The sequence below is a fragment of the Geotrypetes seraphini genome, chromosome 2 (genome assembly GCF_902459505.1).
Source record: "Geotrypetes seraphini chromosome 2, aGeoSer1.1, whole genome shotgun sequence".
Classification (NCBI taxonomy): domain Eukaryota; kingdom Metazoa; phylum Chordata; class Amphibia; order Gymnophiona; family Dermophiidae; genus Geotrypetes; species Geotrypetes seraphini.
The window spans coordinates 43,208,145-43,230,598 of NC_047085.1; the positions used below are offsets into that span (position 1 = coordinate 43,208,145).

General features: G+C 43.1%; 1 protein-coding gene across 3 annotated transcripts in view; it reads left to right on the forward strand.

The window, feature by feature from the left end:
• The first annotated feature begins 13,102 nt into the window (after positions 1-13,102).
• The window catches only part of DERL1 (derlin 1), a 52,600-nt gene continuing 43,248 nt past the window's right edge, over positions 13,103-22,454 (forward strand). Inside the window, exons 1-2 of one of the 3 annotated variants that reach the window (XM_033933342.1) lie at positions 13,103-13,524; positions 20,646-20,757. In XM_033933342.1, coding sequence (XP_033789233.1) covers positions 13,372-13,524; positions 20,646-20,757 — 265 coding nt within the window. In that variant the 5' untranslated portion in view covers positions 13,103-13,371. Of the gene's footprint in view, positions 13,525-13,949; positions 13,967-20,645; positions 20,758-22,454 lie in introns of those variants that run through there. The other 2 variants (XM_033933344.1, XM_033933343.1) reach the window with 2 other exon arrangements.

Genomic DNA, 22,454 nt, shown 5'->3' on the forward strand with positions numbered 1-22,454 from the left:
AGTAACATGAGAAAATGGAGTAGATTCTGCGCCGTTCACGGAGGAGAGTGTTTATGAGCAACTTGAAAAACTGAAGTTTTTCCATCCCAGGATACTGAGGAAGCTCAGAGAGGTTCTGGTGGGTCCTATTAAAGATTTGTTCAACAAATCTCTGGAGACGGGAGTGGTTCATGGGGATTGGAGGAGAGCGAATGTGGTCCCTAATCACAAAAGTGGTCACAGGGATGAAGTGGGAAACTACAGGCAGGTAAGCCTCACTTTGGTTGCTGGATTCCATCCGGTCCCATCGCTTTGTCCACCTTCAGTTTTTCAAGTTGCTCAAAAACACTTTGGTTGCTGAAAGAAAGGATAGTGTTGCTGAAAGAAAGGATAGAGAACTTCCTGGAATCTAATGGGTTACAGGATCCGAGGCAACATGTCTTTATTAAAGGTAAGTCTTGTCAAACTAACCTGATTGAATTTTTTGATTGGGTGACCAGAGAGCTGGGTCAAGGACAGACGCTAGATATAATTTACTTATATTTTAGCAAAGCCTTTGATACAGTTCCTCATAGGAGCTCTTGAACAAACTTGAAGGGCTGAAGTTAGGACTCAAAGTGGTGAACTGGGTTAGAAACTGGCTGTCGAACAGACGCCAGAGGTTGTTGGTTAATGGAAGTCGCTCGGAGGAAGGAAAGGTGAGTAGTGGAGTTTTCACTATTGGGGCCGATCCTGTTCAATATGTTTGTGAGTGACATTGCTGAAGGGTTAGAAGGAAAAGTTTACCTTTTTGCAGATGATACCAAGATTTGTAACAGAGTAGACACAGAAGAGGGAGCGGAAAATATGAAAAAGGATCTGCAAAAGTTAGAGAAATGGTGTAATGTCTGGCAACTAAAATTCAATGGGAAGAAATGTGGAGTAATGCATTTGGGGATTAATAATCGGAAGGAACTGTATATGCTGGGAGGTGATAGGCTGTTATGCATGGACGGGAAAAGGGACCTTGGGGTGATAGTGTCCTAAGACCTAAAGGCAAAAAAACAGTGTGACAAAGTGGTGGCTGCTGCCGGAAGAATGCTGGGCTGTATAAAGAGAGGCGTAGCCAGTAGAAGGATGAAGGTGTTTATGCCCCTGTACAGGTCATTGGTGAGGCCCCACCTGGAGCATTGTGTTCAGTTTTGGAGACCATATCTGGTGAAGGATGTAAGAAGACTTGAAGTGGTCTAGAGGAGGTCGACGAAAATGATAGGAGGTTTGCGCTAGATGTATGAAGAAAGACTGAAGCCCTGAATATGTATACCCTAGAGCAGGGGTGTCCAATGTCGGTCCTCGAGGGCCGCAATCCAGTCGGGTTTTCAGGATTTCCCCAATGAATATGCATGAGATCTATTTGCATGCACTGCTTTCAATGCATATTCATTGGGGAAATCCTGAAAACCCGACTGGATTGCGGCCCTCGAGGACCGACATTGGACACCCCTGCCCTAGAGGAAAGGAGGGACAGGGGAAATATGATTCAGACGTTCAGATACTTGAAAGGTATTAATGTAGAACAAAATATTTTCCACAGAAAAGAAAAACATAAAACCAGAGGATATAATTTGAGGTTGAGGGGTGGTAGATTCAAGAGCAATTTTAGGAAATTCTACTTTACAGAGAGAGTGGTGGATGCCTGGAATGCGCTCCCGAGAGAGGTAGTGGAGAGGAAAACGGTGACGGAGTTCAAAGAAGCGTGGGATGAACACAGAAGATCTGGAATCAGAAAATAATAGTAAATATAGAACTAAGGCCAGTGCTGGGCAGACTTGTATGGTATGTGTCTATATATGGCTTTTTGGTTGAGGATGGGCTGGGGAGAGCTTCAATGGATAGGAGGGTATAGATGGGCTGGAGTGAGATTTGACTGAGACTTCGACAGTTGGAACTCAAGCATAGTACCGGGAAGAGCTTTGGATTCTTGCTCAGAAATAGCTAAGAAGAAAAAATTTAAATTGAATCAGGTTGGGCAGACTGGATGAACCATTTGGGTCTTTATCTGCTGTCATCTACTATGTCACTATGAAGTACTCGGAGAGACCCCCCCAGGAAAGAGACTTGGGAGTACTTGTCAACAAGTCGATGAAGCCATCTGCGCAATGTGCGGCGGCGGCAAAAAGGGTGAACAGAATGCTAGGAATGATTAAGAAGGGGATCATAAACAGATCAGAGAAGGTTATCATGCCGCTGTACCGGGCCATGGTACGCCCCCACCTGGAATACTGCATCCAGCACTGGTCACCGTACTTAAAGAAGGACACGGTACTACTCGAGAGGGTCCAGAGAAAAGCAACTAAAATGGTTAAGGGCTGGAGTTGCTGTACAGTGAGAGATTAGAGAAACTGGGCCTCTTCTCCCTTGAAAAGAGGAGATAGAGGGGACATGATTGAAACATTCAAGATAATGAAGGGAATAGACTTAGTAGATAAAGACAGGTTGGTCACCCTCTCCAAGGTAGGGAGAACGAGAGGGCACTCTATAAAGTTGAAAGGGGATAGATTCCGTACAAACGTAAAGAAGTTCTTCTTCACCCAGAGTGATGGAAAACTGGAACGCTCTTCCAGAGGCTGTTATAGGGGGAAACACCCTCCAGGGATTTAAGACAAAGTTAGACAAGTTCCTGCTGAACCAGAAAGTACACAGGTAAGGCTAGACTCAAGGCACTGGTCTTTGACCTATGGGCCGCCACTGGAGCGGACTGCTGGGCACAATGGACCACTGGTCTGACCGAGCAGCAGCAATTCTTATGTTCTTCATCTCTGCAACCACTTTTATGAATAGGGACCACATCCAGTCTTTTCTAGTCCCCAGGAACAACTCCTAAGATTTGTTGAACAAATCTTTAATGGGACCTGCCAGAACCTCTCTGAGCTCCCTCAATATTCTGGGATGGATCCCGTCTGGTCCCATCGTTTTGTCCACCTTCAATTTTTCAACATGTTCATATACACTTTCTTCCATGAATGGTGCAGTATCTACTTCATTCTTGCCTGCAACTTTGCTAGATAATCTCTGTACTTCTCCAGGGTTTTCTTCTGTGAACACAAGACGTATTTGTTTAGCACGTTTGCTTTTTCTTCATCTCTCTCCACATATCGATTCATAGCATCTTCCTCCCTTTTTTTTTTTTTTTTCTTTACATGTTTAGCCATTTGTTCTTCTGCTTGTGCTTTCGCCAGATGTCTCTCTCTTGGCTTCTTTCAGTTTCATCTGGTAGTTCCTTCTGTTCTCTTCTTGAGGTGTTTTTTTTTTTAATATTTCATGAACACCAATTCTTTTGCCTTTATTTTCTCTGCCACTAGTTTGGAGAATCATATTGGTTTCCTTTTTCTCTTGTTTTTATTTATTTTCTTCACATAAAGATCAGTAGTCATTGTTACTTTTCCTTTCAGTTTAGACCACTGTTTTTCCACTTCTCTTATATCTTCCCATCCTAACAGCTTTTTCTTCAGGTACTCTCCCATTTTGCTAAAGTCTGTATGTTTGAAATCTAGGTTGAGTTTTATGTGACCACCCTCCACTTTAGCTGTTATATTAAACCAAATTGTTTGATGATCACTACTTCCCAGGTGGGCACCCACTCGAACATTAGAGACACTCTCCCCATTTGTGAGGACCAGATCTAGTATCGCATTTTCTCTTGAGGATTCTGTGGTCATTTGTCTTAGCAGAGCCTCTTGAAAGGCATCCACAATCTCCCTACTTCTCCCTGATTCCAGTTGGGCAGAATAGATCTTTATCTGCCATCATTTACTATGTTATTCTATTCATCCAATCAGAATAACTGTTATTAATTTGTTCTTGAAATATAATTTGAGAAAGAAGAAAGCCATTTCAATAATTGTCCCCCAATTCCCAGCGCTTAGACGTTCAATCAACATTCCATGTGTACAGAATCGAATGCTGGAAAGATGTCCAATGTGACCATGAAATATTCAACTCCATATTTCATCTTGGATCACCCTTTTTCTTCTGCACTGCAACTTTACTCCATCCTTAAGCTGATATAAAGACTTAGAGCTCCGAGAAATAAAAAAATAAAAATACAGCACTAGATTTTAGTAGTTTTTATAGTTAAATATATTTTATTGAATTTTGTCATATAACAAAAAAGATAAACAATACAAGTTATACAGATCATACTTATCCTAAATTAAAAGAAAAACCTAACTTGACCCTGGATATTGCATTATTGTCTTATCTATATATCCATAAATGATTTTACATTAGATTATACTTAGGGGTCCTTTTACTAACCCCCTCTTCTACGAAACCGAGCTAGGGGTTTTTAGTGCAGAGAGCCGCGCTGAATGGCCCGCGCAGCTCCCGATACTCATTGAGTTCCTATGAGTGTCGGGAGCTGCGCGGGTCATTCAGCGCGGCTCCCTGCGCTAGAAACAGCTAGCGCGGTTTTGTAGAAGAGGGGGTAAGGCGCGCTAGCCATTTTAGCGCGCACTAAATGCTAACACGTCCATAGTATATAATGGACGTGTTAGCTTTAGCGTGCACTAATATTTAGCGCGCACTAAAACAGCTAGAATGCCTTAGTAAAAGGATCCCTTAGTCTAACTTCACAAAGTTACATAAAAGTTCCCAAATTTTTTCAAACTTGCTTACATTGCTGGATCTTGCAGTTAAAATTTTCTCATACATGGAGGGGCATAATCAAAAGTGTGCCTAAGTCTGAGGTTAGACGTTTTGTCCAAGACATCCACAAACCCAGTAGGAAAAATGTCCATTTTTAAAGCTGCCAAACCTCTATCTTTTATTTTTGAAAATGAGCTAGGTATAAGTTTTGCTCATTAGGACATCTACCTTTTTGCCCATTTTCAAACATAAAAACGTTCATGTGAAAAACGTATGAAAGCAAGATTTGTAGACGTACCCAATTACCTTGTCTGCTGCTGTTCTGGGTCTGCCCCGCCCAGCTACCAAGAAAGACATGCTTATTTTTCTTGCTATGATTGGTCACTGCCGCCAATGGATCTCTGCTTGTTCCTTCTATGACCAGATTCTGAGACAGACCCTGGTTTCTGAAATGACTGCTCTTATCAGATGGACTCATGAAATGTTGGATATTTGAGATGTGTTTTGGTTTCTAGCTCAGGTCTGGGTTCTCCTGCTTATGCCCATATGTTTTATCTCTTTGTTTGGGACTATTGTAACACCATGAAGGGAGAACATGGCGGTAAGTTACGCTCTGTTGCCTTTTTTTTCTATAGTCACTCTTGTTCAAGAAAGCCCTGGCTGCTTGTGCTATGGTGGTAGAGATGGTTACTCCTCTGACCCTTGGTCACCCCACTACCCTTCACACTTTTCACGATGTCCAAGCCCTTCTTTTAAATGGGCTCCTGGGTCTCAAGGGTGAACAGGACAGTTTCAGTCCTTTGTTACCCCCCCCTCTGAATTTGATGCCTGACGTTTGGCAGGTGCCCAAAGCCGCCCTTTTGGACGGACTTTGGTGCAAAGAGGGGAAACCCTGGATACCAGCTGCTAGCTCTCCCTTATTCATTGCCCAATATCATGGTATTGGTTATCGTAGTACTCGCTCGACATTTTAACTTCTTGCTAGTGATATTTTCACTCTTGACCTTTTGCTCCTTGATACAGATATATATAGCTCGATAATTACAGCTGGCACGTTTGTGACTTGAAAAACAAATTGGAAAACACAATTCCTTTCTATTGTTTTAGCTGAAATTAGGATGTTGCTAATTTAAAATGTTTTTTTCCGGATGTATACATAGCCATCCCAGATCAGTTTTGGCACAGATATTTCTAATGTTTTCCAAGGGTTCTCTTTATCACTGCAGAGATAGAGACGCTCCAAAGAGACATTAGCTTTATGCCTTTTTCCAAATATGAGATGGTTATGATATATATTATTGTTTCTTTGTTTTGGTTTTTTATATCAATGTGTTTATTTGCAGAGTTAAATTCAGCCCTGCACACTTGACAGATGGAGTAATAGCTCCACGCTTAAAACTTTATGTTTTGTCTGTGTCATGTCTACTTGTTTTAGTTTAGTGGGTACCCCAGGATACATAACATTGGCCATTTCTAGAGCTCTTTTTCCACTTCTTATTAGCCTAACTGCGCAATGTTCTTTTACTTATAGCTTTTATATTCTGAATATAGTTTAGTTAAGGGTTATATGTTTAAGAAAAAGCTTTACTTTATACAGCGTTTATTTTGTGGTGTTCCCTACATATGATCCATTCAGTATACATTTCTGAATACATTCAGTACATCAGTATGGTCTCTCTGAAGTGCATAATAGTTATATGAAGCACGCAAAAACATATCTTTTTGGATTGTTCAATTAAGAACCTTAAGTAACTGAGTATTGTCTCTCTTTTGCCATAGCTATATCAAGTAAATGTATTGGTATTGTTACATGTTGCCACATTCAGTACAGACAACATGGTTTCTCTTTTGTTTTCTATCTCTTATTTGGATCACATTGGAGTACAGCTGCTGAATGATATTTGGAATGCTTTTCAAGCATTTCTTTTCAAGTATCTCTTTCTGTATGCACAGACATCTGGCTGCTCTCCCTTTGAGATTCTCACGGGATGACCTTTCCCCGACCCATGGGTAGACAAACCCTCAATAGTTGAGAGTAGTGATTTTCCCTTGATACAGGAGGAATACGTCCAAAAGCTAATTGAAATATTAGGGCTTGTTCAAAGAAACGTGTCTTGCACTTCTCCTTTCTCTCCACAGATTCCTACCCATTTTTTCCAGCCTGGTGATTGTCCAGAAGCTTTCCAAGGATCGGAAGCAGACGGATTTCCCCTTTGGCCTTCCCACTACTGTGATCGCTGTGACCAGGCCCGCTGCACTCACTAAGGAGTGTCGTGTTTGGATCCACGCAAGTCGCTTGAAGAGGGTTAACCTAAAACCCCAGAAGCAAGTCTTCCCTGCGCAGATTTCACCTCCTCCAGTGGAACAACATGATGATCTCAATGCAGCATTCTACCAACTTTATCATTCTCTTACTGGCAACGCTGCTGCTAGTTTTTCTCCCTGAATGGATCATTTCTAACTGGGTCTACAGGGATGATGTGTTCTGGGTCCACGACACTTTCTGCCCATACCCATCTGTAAATGACACTCCTGCTGTAAACAGTACCCCCGGCATCTCTTTGCGAACACACGTCAAGCTGGACTCCCTTCCAAGGGCTGCCCTTCAATTGGAATCCAGAAAGACAGACAGTATACTACCTTTTGGTATAATTCCAGTAGTGTGCAAGTTGCCACCTTCTCTTTTGAATATTGTGACATTGTGGACTGTTCATCAATTGATATCCCAAGGCTGTGCCATTGGTCTTCAGAGATTCCTAAAACTACATATGTATATATATATATATGTTACTGACTCACGTTGGGGGGATAAGTGTGCATTCTGGGGAGCGGTAGGGTGGAATATTGATACTGACTGGGCTTATAAACCAGAAAATACTCTGGAAAAAAGTGGACCAAAATGGTAAATCACTGCTTATTCATAGGACCCTTCATAAGGTTGGAAACTGTTATAGGAAAAGTGTTCCTGCACAAATTATTAAGCTTTCTCTTACTATTGACAACCCTAGACCTACTGATGAAGGTATGTACATTATGGGCATGTGGTTTAAGGGTGGGTCTAGCTATCCGACCCATCAGTTTTCTTACGGGATCTATCTACCTCCTCTAATTTTACCTATCCCCTTTGTGCACTGTGGTGTTCTAAATACCCTTTGCTGCCAGGACAGCAAAAGCTTGAAATTGCCGTTACCATCTATAAGGGTAATTACACATGTCATGTTTCTAATCTGACACAGGTAGTTTTGTAGGTAATTTACCCCCAGGTTATTGTTCTGTCTTGGCTCATAGGTATGCCCCATTGTTGCTGCATCAGATTTTCAACCTAGGTGATATTTACTGGCTTTATGGAGACTTTTGGCTCCCTGTTAAGCTACCCAGCCAGTGGATAGGCCAGTGCACTTTAGTTAAGGTTACCATGCTCCTGCATATTTTTCTGAAAGGCATCCTTCCTATTCACATGGTTTTTCCTCTTTTCTGTCTCGATATAAATCTGATCACATGTATACATAGATGCTATAGGGGTCCCAAGAGGGGTCCCAGATGAATTTAAGGCCCAAGCTCAGGTTAAGGCTGGGTTTGAGTTCCTTATTCCCTTTATTACTATTAATAAGAATGTTGATCGGATTAGTTAAATTTATTATAATCAGCAACGCTTTGTGAACTATTCTAGGGACGCCTTGCAAGGAGTATTACTGATCAATTAGGCTCCACTTCTCAGATGGTTTTCAAAATCATATGGCCCTAGATATGATTCTAGCTGAGAATTCTGTTAAATTTTTCCCAGTACTTTAAGCTGTTGCACTTTTCTTTCTGACAATATAGGTCCTCCTATGGCCATTCAGAAATTAGCAGACCTCTTTGCTGAGCTCAAATGTAACTCTGATTTATCTAATTCTTGGGATCAGCACTTTAGTTGAATGCAGGGTTGGGTAAAAGACCTTTTTATTGTTATAATCTCTTATTATCTGCACTCTTGTCTTTGACTGCTCATATACTGTGTTATTCGTATTACAGCTCCTAAAAAAAACCCTCCTCGAGAGACATATCTAGAGTATCACTCCCTTCCAGCTCATGCTGTGCATTTATGACATCATTTTCATGACGTAAGAGGGGATTGAAGGGACACATATCAGTATCTTGGTAGTTTTCCATAGAATGTTTTGAAGCTGTAAGAAAGCCAGACCCTGTTTGTCTTTCCTTCTTTGAAGATAGTACAAGGACATTTATGTTTGAAAAGCTATGTTCTTAACTTGTGAAGTGAATTCAATTGTTTTGTTAAGCCGTATTTACAAACAGCTTTAGTTAAGAGGCTTTGCTGGCCAAGGCTTTTCTGACCTTTTGGACTCCAGTCTCCAGATAGAAAAAATGCTGATGTGTTTAAAGTTTCATGTGACCTGTGTCCATATATGGTTTGTGTTTACGTCACATGCTGACAACACTGATTCATGTAGAATAATATAAAAGAAATGTGAAGCTGACAATAAAATTGGACATGTTTTGGAGATCATTTCTTGCCTCTACAATATGTCCCCGGGTGCACCTGTCTTCCAAATGGCAGAGAATGTATGGGGCAGGAATTGGGACCTAATCCTTTTCAGGCCCCGAAGCCCATAGATATTTAAAGGGCTTTGGGGCTGTTGCCATGTGGCAGCCACTAGCGCAGCTTTGTAAAACAGGTCGATAGTTTCATAGTTTATTAAAATTTGATAAAACGCTTAATATAACATTTCAAAGCGTTGTACAATAAAAATAAAATAAACAAAAAACAGTACAAAAACAGACTTACTTGAAGAGGGGGGGAGTGGTTTATATTCAGGTACTCAGTAATTTGTTCCTATCTGTCCTGGTGGGTTCACAATGGGGCAATGGAGGATTGAGTGACTTGCCCAGGGTCACAAGGAGCAGTGTGGGTCTTGAAACCACAATCTCAGGGTGCTGAGGCTATAGTTCTAACCACTAGGTACTCCTTCCTCCTAAATGTAACTCACATTGGGTTACAACTGAAAATGTGAGCTAAAATCCCTTCCAATTAGAACCTGTTTTTGTAAAATTGAACAATGGGATGTAGATAAATTCCAGGCTCAGCTGCACCCCATAGCTAAATTTCACTTTTTTTTTAAATTATTTATTTATAAGTTTTCAATATAACAATCAAGTATAAACTTGTACAGAAAAGCAAAATTCAAGAAATAAAAATTTCAAACATAATAATAAAAATCAAGAAATCATAATAATAAAATCAATAAATAAATTTCACATTTTAAAATCATGTTGAACTTTGCATACATAATTAAAAGCTCAGCTTAGAAAAAAAAAAAAATTCACAGCAACCGCATTATTTAAATGACTTGCAGCCCACTTCAAAATCTCCATAACTATCTGAGGGGGCACTTTCAATCCATAGTAGCCTAGTGACCCCCTATTAGAGGTCTGAATGGGAATCCCGCGGGAATCCCCCCCCTAACCCACAGGACTCCCACGGGGACCCCCCTCTGGACCATGGGACTCCACCAGGGACCCCCCTCTAGCCAACGGGACTCCCCCGGGGATGGAAGGCTTTGGAAGCAGGGTTCATCCATATAATATAATGGACACATCAGCCTTAGTAAAAGAGGGGGTTTATAAGTTAATTACCTGAACAGAAAACAAAAAAAAAAAGGGTTCCACCAAAGAGATTCCACAAGGAAAACAGCAGCACAAACACAAAAGAAACTGTGGAATTGATGATCCTGTCAGAAGTAATTGCTTTTTATGAGGACGGGCGGGGATGGAGGTAATTCCTTGCGGGGATGGAGAGGATCTTGACGGGGACGGGTGGGGATGGAGAGGATCCTGGAGGGGGCAGGTGGGGACGGAGAGGATCCTGGAGGGGCCGAGCGGGGATGGGTGGGATTTCTGTCCCCACGCAACTCTCTACCCCCTATCCCCCAGCAACACTGGATATAAACCTTACAAAATTATCCTATTGGACTACTGCCAGACAGAACCTTAAGGACTTGATGGACAAGTGGTCATCTAACTCCAAAGCTGCTCCATTCCAAGATAAAAAAGTTCAGATTCTTCCTACCAAAATCCTATCCTCTCTAGGTTCCACCCCCTAGAATCCTGAATGTACTGTTTCTGCTTCATTGTTTATAGCACATTTCCTCTATCCTTTTCTACATAATATCTATTTGTTTGTATTGCTTTTTGTTACATTTGCTGAATCATTTTTTGTCTCAATTATGAATTATGTTCTCTGAGGTTTTCCCCACTCCTCGTCTCCTTTTCTCTACTATATAAGATGATAAGCACCAAACTGCCTTGATCTTGACTTCCTCACAAAAAGGGTGGTGAATGTGTGGAATGGTTCCAAGTGGACATGGTAGAGACAAAAACTGGAGCCAAATTCATGAAAGCTTGGGACAAGTGCAAAGGATCTGTAAGGAAGAGCAAGAGAGTAGATGGCAATGGCATGGATGGAAGACTGGACATGTCAAAGTCATTACCTGCCTCCATTTTTTCTTTGTTTTTATGTTTTCCAGTACTTAAGGGCACCAATGAGCCATGTGTTAAGTCAGGATTACACACAGCAAAACAATCTGATTCATGCACAAATGTGTGCTGCTGCTTTAATTTTTTGTTCACACACATGCACAGTGTTGTTACCTCCCACCCTTTCTTTTAAAGTGCAGGCACTGATCAGAAAAAAAAAATGAGGCTTTTAAATCCCAACCCTTCAACGATGTTCCCGACCTGGTAATAATTTTCTTGCAGTGTGGTTACACTGAAATCCCCTGTTTATTTCTGTATATTGCAAAGGAATATCTAATGGTTTCATTACCAATCATTTTAATGTAAAGTGCATCTATGTTTACTATGCAAGTCTAGCATAGGTGGTGGAATGGGGTGGCCCACAGGGGTAATTACCTCAGTAATATTTTGCCCAAAATTGCATCAGCAACTAGAGAAATTTGGATGAGGCTGAATATTGGGGAAGGAGTAAAACACGGACCTCGCGGATCTAAACCCGCACGTCCTTAAAAATCTGAGGTCCATGCCACTTGTAGTTAGTTTCTGGCTCTGACAGACCACAGTGACAATTTAGCTCTGACAGATCCCTCTCAGCATAGGGAGGGAAAAGTATTAGGATCCGTCAGAGCTAAAATGTCTTTCCCACGCCCAAGGAACCAGAGGCTTGCCAGAATAAGTAATCAGTCAGTGTAAGTTATTCAGGGATGGGAAGACAGATTGCCAGAAATAGGTGTGCCTGCTACAATGTCTGAGGATATTTCAATTAAAAGCAGCAGAACTGTTTGGGCTGATTCATTCCTGCCACTGTTTTCCACTTACACACTGCACGCCAGCTCTGACCACTGCAACACATCAAACCCCAATTCCAATCTGCACCAAAGACCAGAGACGTCACTCCTGGATGGCAAAGCTCTCCCATCCCCACAACGGTAGTCTCTGACTCTGACAGACCTCGATGACAATTTAGCTCTGACAGATCCTAATACTTTTCCCTCCCTATGCTGAGACGGATCCGTCAGCTAAATTGTCACCGAGGTCTGTCAGAGCCAGAAACTAACTACAAGTGGCACGGACCTCAGATTTTTAAGGACGTGCGGGTTTAGAGTTACGCGGGGACAGAAATCCCACCCATCCCTGCCAGGATCCTCTCCGTCCCCGTCAAGATCCTCTCCGTCCCCACCCATCCCCGCAAGAAATTACCTCCATCCCCGCCCATCCCCATAAAAAGCAGCAATTACTTCTGACAGTATCATCAATTCCACAGTTTCTTTTGTGTTTGCGCTGCTGTTTCCCTTGTGGAATCTCTTTGGTGGAACCCTTTTTTTGTTTTCTGTTCAGGTAATTAACTTATAAACCCCCTCTTTTACTAAGGCTGACGTGTCCATTATATTATATGGACGAACCCTGCTTCCAAAGCCTTCCATCCCCGTGGGAGTCCCGTTGGCTAGAGGGGGGTCCCCGTGGGAGTCCCGTGGGTTAGGGGGGGGGGATTCCTGCGGGATTCCAGCGATCCCCGTTCCCATGCAGACCTCTAGTTTAGATCCACGAGGTCCATGTTTTACCCCTTCCCTGAATATTGATTTGTTTGGCCCACCAACCAGAAAGATGTTCTACTGCCCTGAGTGGTGGTGAACCCCTTTCTTAATTGTGCAGCTTTGGAAAGTACACACAGAACACTGTTAGTATCTGCCTCTTGACAGGACTCAGTTCAGGTCACAGATATTAGGAAGGATCACAAAGTAGATGCTTTCCCAAATCTTTTCTTGAATCTCCATGATTTTTTCCCCACCTCCATAACTTCTGGATACAATTATCTTGCCTCACCTCCACTTTAGGCACTTGCTGTTTCCACTTTTATGTATGACAACTGGATAATTACTATTACAGTATATGGATAATTTTGGACATCTAGCAAACAGACCCCTAGGTTAGTCTGTGCTAGGTCATGGCCCCTTTAAGAGGGTGGGGCTTAGACCGGACGGAAACCACGAGCTGGCAGCCAATTGAAACGGAAGTGTAGTTGGTATGTGTGTTCGGTAGGGCCACGTCAGAACAGCGAAACGGCCCTGGACGTAACGGGCAACGGGACAATCGTCGCAACCCATTGGGAAAGTGTCTGCTCGGCCGCGTAACATTCCTAACTGGAAGCGGGACCAACGGCTCACTTAAGGAGCGAGGCGGCGGGCAGTTGGAGGTAGCCTTGGGGAGGCTGCGGGCAGCGCTCCGGCCGTGCGGGTTCCCTTGGTAAGCGCCATGTCGGACATCGGGGATTGGTTCCGTAGCATCCCTTTCATCACCCGCTACTGGTTCGCGAGCTCCATCGCCCTGCCCCTGCTCGGGAAGCTTGGTGTCATCAACCCGCAATATTTTAGCCTTTCGCCCGATGCGTTCCTCCACAAGTTCCAGGTAGGTCCGCCATCGTCTCCTCCTGACAGCCTGGACGCAGGTGGACGTCCGAGGCCGCCTTTAAAAGTTCCTATTGGTGTACGGCTGTCTATGCAGTGCATTTCCCTTTATATGTGGATTTCTTTGCTGTGATTATTGGCTGATGTGCACGTGGGCTCCTCCCACTTTTCCTAATGTACAGGGAGTGCCACGTGCTGCTGGCGGGCTGTCTTTATCTATAGAAGTTTTGAGGCGCCGTGGGTCTTGTTCCTTCAGCGAGTCTCGTTTTGAATCTTGCGCTTGGACTCACTGGCAGAGTCCTGGCTTTTTCCCTGCTTCCGCTCTCGAGGTCCTTTTTTTTTTTTTTTTTTTTTTGCCATCACGTGTGCAGGCCAGTGTGTTTGTGGGTTGATGACTCGGCTGATGACGTGAAGTTCGACCAATAGGGTAACCCCTCCCGATGGTAAGCGCCAGTTAGAAGTTAGAATCAGAGTAGGCGGGTGGTGTTAGTGTAGCAAAGTAAATGGGCGTAAAAGTGAGAAGTGGTTGTTCTAAAAAATCGGTTGAGGTTTTATTTATTTACTAGCTGATGCCCCGGCGTTGCACGGCCCACGGGTATTTAATTATAGCAATAACACAGTAAATGGATTCAAATAAAGATACTTTATAGTGGTGAATGAAATTATTTTTTTACAGCTTTATAAAAAGTACAATATTCAAATTATAATGTGAAATATTTGACAAAATGAATACAATACAACTAACACAAAACTTGATTATAAACAACATTTTTAGTTTCAACTCCAGGAGCAAGAACATATAAATTCTTGGGTGAACCCACCCTTGAGCAAGCAACATAGAGTTAGTTGTCCATGGGAAAAACAGGGGGATCTTAAATCCACTCCACAGTATGTAATAGTCTGTCCCTGTGATTTGTTGATTGTGATAGAGAATGCAAGTCTCACTGGAATTTGTAAGCTCTTAAACTGAAAAGGAAGATGTGTTGTAAGTTTCGTTCAAATCGGGCAAGCCGTTTTTGCGTTGGCAGCTTTTTATATTTTTGCCATTGACATGAATGGGTGAAATCAGATTTTCTGTTTGTAGCTCCGCCCACGTGTGCAGGAGGGCCGCAAGACCCCCAGAACATATCACCCCAGGTAGTGAGGGATCTGCATACCAAGTTTCGTTCAAATCGGGCAAGCTGTTTTTGTGTTGGCAGCTTTTTACATTTTTTCCATTGACATGAATGGGTGAAATCTGATTTTCTGTTTGTAGCTCCGCCCACATGTACAGGTGGGCCGCGAGACCCCCAGAACATATCACCCCAGGTAGTGAGGGATCAGCATACCAAGTTTCGTTCAAATCGGGCAAGCCGTTTTTGCGTTGGCAGCTTTTTACATTTTTTCCATTGACATAAATGGGTGAAATCTGATTTTCTGTTTGTAGCTCCGCCCACGTGTGCAGGTGGGCCGCGAGACCCCCAGAACATATCATCCTAGGTAGTGAGGGATCTGCATACCAAGTTTCGTTCAAATCGGTCAAGCCGTTTTTGCGTGATCGCGGCACATACACACACACATACATACATACATACATACATACACACATACATACCTCCGATTTTATATATATAGATTTTGCTGGCTGAACTTGCTGCAAACGGAAGGGCCTGTTTGCTAAAATGTTTCTCCTACGTAGCGTCTTTACAAAAAACTAATAAATGCTTCCTGTGCAAACAGTATACTGATGGATTGTGTACCCCAATTCAGTTGGATTGTCGAAGGCATCAATCTTTTTTTTTTTCAGCTCCACTTTCTTGTTTCCCTGGGCAGTGCCTTCTCTTTTCAGTCTTCTACATTCAGTAGAGAAAATGTCTTTTCCTCTGCTCTACATTAGGTTTGTTATTTTGGGGGTATTGATCTGATGTTCTGATCTTTGTTGAGGCTTCCCTGTGCTAAGGGGTTCCCAGCTCTGCCTGGGAGAAGGGTTGGACGTTGGGGGTCAGCATAGAGTTACCAGATGTCCAGGTTTCCCTGGACATTTCTTCTTTTTGAGGACTCTTAGGGAGACCAGGCAACTTTTCTATTTTGCTATTTTTGTCCAGGAAAACCGGACATCTGGAAACCCTACAGCAGTCATTGCAAGGCCCAGTGCACTTATCTGGAGTCCCTTGCCTCCTCCCCTCCCATTTTCATTGCAAGCCCATGCATCTATCCGGACTCCCCTGCCACCCCACCCTCGCGATATCCGGTGCATGCTCACTGTTCTCCCAGTATTGCTGCTCTAACTCTTTGGCCTTAGGCAGCCTGAGTGAAGTAAACATGCTGCCTTTGGTGACACAGAAAATTTCCTCTGCTACTGCTTTCTGCCCCCACATAGGCAGGAAGCAGTAGCAGAGAGAATGCTTCTGGGTCGCCAGAGGCAGTGTGTTTACTTCACTCATTCTGCCTGCAGCCCGAAGAATTAGAGCAGTGCCGCTGGGAAGAACGGTGAGCACACATCGGATAACGGGGTGGGGATGAATAGCATGGAGAGGGTAAGAGATGCTGGACTGCGGGGATAGGGAGGAAAGGGAAGGAAAGATGTCTGACCTCTAGGGGAAGAAAGGGAAGAGGCAGATAGAGATGCCAGCCCAGGGGGTTGGGGGAGAGATGTGAAGATCATTGGGAGGGGGAGAGAGAGATGTCGGACCAGGGAAAGGGAGGGGAAGGGAAGATAGAGAAATGCCAAAAGGGGGCGGAGGGAAAGGAAAGAGGGGAGAGCGATGCCAGACTGTGGGAAGGAGAGGATAAAGATCCCAGACCATAGGAGGGGGAAAGGGGGAAGACAGATGTCAGACCATAAGAGAGGGAAGAGATGGTACATAGGGATGGAGGGGAAGGGGAGAGATAGGGAGGAAATGGTGCACAGGGATGAGGGAGGAGATGTTGCATAGGGATGGGAGGAGTGGGGAAGGGAAGAAAACAAGAAATGTTGTTTATGGATAGATGGGAATAGGGGAGAAGAGGGAGGAGGTGACACACATGGATGGTGGGGTAGGGCAGAGAGAGGGAGGAGATAGTGCACATGGATAGATGGGAAGGGAAGACATGGAAAATACATAGATTTAGAAATATGGCAGATAAAGGCCAAATGGGCCATCCAGTTTACCCATCCACAGTAACCATTCTTCCTCTCTAAGAGATCCCATGTGCCTATCCCATGCCTTCTTGAATTCAGATTTAGTCTCTTGTCTCCACCACTTCTTCTGGGAGACTGTTCCATGCATCTACCACTCTTTCTGTAAAAAAGTATTTCCTTAGATTACTCCTGAGCTTATCACTTTTTAACTTCATTCTATGCCCTCTCATTCCAGAGCTTTCTTTCAAATGAAAGAGGCTCAACTCATGCGCATTTACATCATGTAGGTATTTAAACATCTCTATCATATCTCCTTTCCCATCTTTCCTCCAAAGTATACATATTGAGAACTTTAAGTAGTCTGTCCCCATATGCCTTATGATGAAGACCACAGACCATTTTAGTAGCCTTCCTCTGGACTGACTACAATATTCTAAATAAGGTCTCCCAGAGTCTTATACAGGGGCATCAATATCTCCTTTTTCCTACTGGCCATATTGTTCACTATGCACCCTAGCAATCTTCAAGTTTTCCTGTCACCTTTTCAACCTGTTTGGCCACCTTAAGATCATCACATACAATCACACACCCAAGTCCTGCTCTTCTGTCGTGTACATAAGTTCTTCACCCCCTAAGCTGTACTTGTTCCTTTGGGTTTTTGCAGCTCAAATGCATGACCTTGCATTTCTTAGCTTTAAATTTTAGCTACCAAATTTCAGACCATTCTCAAGCTTCGCAAGGTCTTTCTTCATGTTATTCATACCATCTGGGGTATCATCCACAAAGAGGCAAATCTTACCTGACAACCCTTCAGCAATATCTCATATAAAAAAAAAGAACAGGCCCAAGAACAGAACCTTGAGGTACACCACTGGTAACATCCCTTTCCTCAGAGCGATCTCCATTGACCACTACCCTGCTACCATTATGTTATGGCAAACTGCACTGAGCAATTTTACCTAATGTGTGAACTTTTCTCTTTTTGCTATGTTTCACCCAAGCTATGGACTGACGCCAGCACCCTAGTCCAATGTAAGCGCACAGAGGCAAGTTTGCAAACTTAATTCTTAGATCTTGTATAATGGGTGTCTTTAGCTTTACTGCTACTATACGTTCAGTTGGGTCCGACTCTCAGATACTCTGAGGCCAGTTGTCCCCATGCTTCCCTGTTTTCTGCGGTTTCTTTCAATCATTTGATATTCATTAATGTGTCATTTTTGATGGTATCCAGCCACCTCCTTTTCCAGTGAATTCGTCCTCATCATGTCTTTAGCTTTAGTATGTGCCAATCATTAGCGTGTGCTAACACAGCAGCACCTTTTGATGAATTTCCTCCTAAATGTTTTACATGAGAAGTAAGCTACAAAAATGCAAAGGTATTTTTTAATTGAAAAATGAATATTTAATCATGCTAATCTTGACATAAACGTGTTTAATTTTTGACTTCTATTTCTAATTTGTGATCTCTTCTGTATTTGGTGAGGGTCTATGTTTTATGTGGGACTGAGGTGTGGTACTGTTTGCATGTCATTTCTATGTTGAGATCTGTAGCAGTCAAACTTGTTCTCTTCTGCCAGTAGTAAAGTGTATTGGTGTTCTAGGGCCCAGTTTAATATTTACAGGCAGAGTTCTTGCTGTTTAAATTATAGATATCAGTGCTGTATGTATGTTAAGTTTGTTACTTAGAAGTTAATTCTAATAAATTGCTATTTTAAATTTATCTTTAAAACCTTTTACTAAATCAAAATATTCACACTCAAGAAGCGTGCCTTTTACTACTCCCACAAAAAAAAAAATTGACTACAGTTTGATTCTTCAAGTAATTTTTAATTTTTTAAATTAGCCACAGTCAAAACACACACTACAAGATGCACTGTACCAGCACCCCCGCACCAGTCACTGATTTTGTCGCCAAAAGCCAACACTGCTCTTGGGGGAATGACTTGGCGATGTTTAAGAATCCACCGGAGTGCTCGTTTCAATATTCAAGAGCCCATATGTATAGAAAGCGTGCTAAAGACTGCGATAAGCCTTTTTGATAACCTGCCACTAAAATGCATGCAGGCTAAACCGTCTGGAACCAGTTTTGCGACTGCATTAAAGTTTTGAGAATCTGACCCTCTGTACTCTTATCTCCTTTGTAGTTTTCACATACCTTTAACTTCCATCTTCTCTAATCCCCTAACTCCCATTTCTCTAGTCTTACTCCCTCTCCAGCATCCTATTCCCTTTTTGTTTTTCATCTGCTTCCCATTATATTTCTACCTTCTGTACTCTTTCCTTCCTTCTTTCATTTTCTTGACAGTTTTACCTATGGCTTTTCCCACATGGCTTCATCATTCCTAGCAACTCCCCCCTCTCTCTCTCTCCTCTCCACTCATGCTGTTATAGTCTGTGACTTTTTCCTGTCCCTTCTCAGTTTCCTTCCCCCCACCAGTCCATTATTTCTCCTCTCTTCCCTGTTGTCTCTGCCCTCCCCGTCATGGTCCATCATCTCCTCTCCCTTCCCCCTCCAGTCTAGCTTAAAACTACATCTTAACATCTAGAAGTTGCCAGCAGAAGCAGGAATTCACACATGCTGCCTATGACTGACCCCGAGAACTTTCCGTTTATTATGCCTCACCCTTGCAGAAACAGATAGGCTCATCAGAGGGAAGGCTCGGGTGTTGTCTGAGGGCAGTGTACATGAATCGTGGCCACTGCCAACCTCTAGAAGTAAAAACAAGTTTAAAGTAGATGGGGGGGGGGGGGCTGAGGGAGAAATGCTGGAATATGGATGGGGGGGGGGAGAGAGAGAGAGGTGTGCAACTTGAACTGATGTAACAAAATCAAGCATACCATTAGATTGTTAGCCAGTTGGTTAAGTAGTGTGGAATCTTGCTTGTTTGGGTCTGTTCCAGGTACTTGTAACCTGGATTGGCCTCTATTGTATGGTAATTGTTATGATCAGTAAAATCAGCCAGGCAGTACACTCATTCAAAAGGTTCTAGGGCAGGGGTGTCAAAGTGCCTCTTCAAGGGCCGCAATCCAGTCGGGTTTTCAGGTTTTCCCCAATGAATATGCATGAGATCTATTAGCATACAATGAAAGCAGTGCATGTAAATAGATCTCATGCATATTCATTGGGGAAATCCTGAAAACCCGACTGGATTGCGGCCCTTGAGGAGGGACTTTGACACCCCTGTTCTAGGGAGAACACTGAACACTAGCCATTGTCGCACTTCATTTACTCAGATAAATGAGCTCTATATAAGGCCTGAGGGCCGGTGATAGCCCTCATTGACCCTAGTTGCAGCCCCCTGACTTTTCCATATTGTCCCAAGACTTCTGGCATCTCATCTCTTTTCTGGCTATTCCATGTTGCTCTCTGTAAGTTTGAACCATGTACTTTCCAGACTCAACAGTTTTCTCACAGACAGGAAGAAAGAGCAGTGAAGGAATCAGGACACCATGCAATTAAAACTCACTGAAAACTCATGTGTTGTTGGAGGAAAATATTTGTTCCAGAGGCCAAATAGCCTCTGCAGAACATGTAGGGGAAACTGGAATGAAGGTCACATTGAAGGGCTTGAGGGCAGAGATGGGATGGTGAAGGCTGATTTGAGGTTCTGAGGACATGGATAGAAAATGTGTGTGGAGGGGGGGAGGGGGGAATTACTTTTCCATACTCTTTCATTAAGATCTATAGACTTTTAGTTAACCAAGTCAGACTAAATATGCGTAAGCAACCAGGGGAAGAAGCCACCGGGCCAGCTATGTCATTGGAGTAGAAATCTCCTCATGCCTACTGTATCATTCACTGTTCCCAACAACAATCTTGAGTCTCACATTGAGGGTTTTCTTCTTTTTTGTCAAAGTGGCTGCCACTGGAAAAATAGTGAAGATCACTGGTCTAGAGGTTCAGGTGTTCCCTGCAATAAAGTTGAAATATCTTCTTTTTATGGTAAAACTTTGGAGTAATGAAAAGATTATTCTTTCTTGCACCATAAATAAACATAATGTGCTTTTTGTCATTTGAACAGATCTGGAGGCCAATAACTGCAACCTTTTATTTCCCACTGCTCCCTGGAACAGGATTTCTTTATATGGTGAATTTATATTTCTTATATCAATATTCAACTCGACTAGAAACAGGTATGTTGCTAGAGAATGAACAGAAATTTGATCATTAGTGTAATATGAAAAACAAAAAATTTGTCTTCCTCTGCATTAAGGGGCCCTTTTACTAAGGCGCACTAGCAGTTTAGTGCGTGTTAAACGCTAACGCATCCATTATAGTCTATGGGTGCGTTAGCGTTTCACGTGCGCTAAAACGGCTAGCGCGTCTTAGAAAAAGGACCCTTAAGATAGGTACAGTAGGTTGTGAACAAATGTATGCATTAAGGACTGATCTTTATGGGCATCTCACCTCTTTCAGTCCCATATGTCGGAGAGCGATTTTCAAAAGCATTAACATGTAAAGCCTTGGCTGAAAATTGTCTTCCCTCAGCATGGCTGAAAGTGGAACAATATTGTAGAGCAATATTGTGGGATGATCTTGTAGTTAGAGGAAGCAATCCCAGGTGGTTTTAGGGTGATAAAAAAAAAATAATGCTTACAGATTACATTTTCAGCTCTCAATACCTTTTCCATGGAGAATACCTACACCTAAAAACCTGTGTAAATGTGGGTACTTTGGTACCTGCAGAAAGTTTTGAACTTAAAGACGAGAATGCTCTTATTTGGAAACTGGTGCAGAGTTACAGAGAGTTATAAACTTTGTCCTAGTGGTGGTTCCTTGGGTAAGAACACACATGAGAACTTTCCAAGACGCTCTCTCTTCTCTCGCTGGGACCTTCAGTAGGACTTGCTGCAACAGCCGCTCCCCTGGCTACCTACAGCGAAGAGCAGCCTGTGGTGGTGGCTGAGTTCAGCTGCCCTTTCCAGGTGCAAGTCTCTGCATCTCCTGGGAGATACTAACGACTGATGCTAGTCTTTACAGTTGGGGGGGGGGGGGTGTCACTGCAATGGATACCAAGTTCAGAGGTGTTGGACTCCTGCTCAGCAGCAGTGGTCCATATATCGCCTGGAACTCTGACTCAGAACCGTTCATCTAGCAGTTCAGGCACTAGAGAAGTATCTGGAAGGCAAGGCAGTCTGAGTATTCTTGGATAATGTAACAGCGGTAGCATATGTCAACAGGCAAAGGGGTACCAGAAGTGCCCCATTGTGCCTAAAAGGTCATCTCTTCCTGTGGGCAGAGGCTCACTTGTAGGCTCTTTGCCGTGCACATAGCAGAAGTAGAAAATGTGCTGGCCGATTTTCTCAGTCAGCAGTCATGGTTTCCATAGGCGTTCAAATCATAGTTCAATGGTGGGGGTGTCCACAGATGGATCTGATGGCTCTAGCAGTGATCACCAAAAGACTCCTTGTTTTTATAGCCAAATATATGAGCTTGGAAGTGAGGTGTTGGATGTGTTAGTCTAACCGTGGCCAAAGAATGAGCTCTTGTATGTGTTTTTTCTGTGGTTCATGCTTAGTCCAAGTCATTCACAGGATTGCGATCCATCCTGGCTTGGTAGTCCTAGTGGTGCCCAAATTGGCTTCATAGACCACGGCATGTGGACCTAGTCCATCTCCAGTGGAACAAAGGCCTTAGACATCCGGTCCAAGTAGATCTTCTCACTCAGGGACCGGTTGTTCTTAAGAATCTGGAACACTTTGGGCTTATAGCATGGCTCTTGAGTAGGCGGCCCTGACAAGCAAGGGTTATTCAGATGTGGTTCAGAGCTAAGAAGCCATCCACAATGGCAGCCAATGCTAAAGCCAGAAAGCCCTTTCACTGCTGGTGT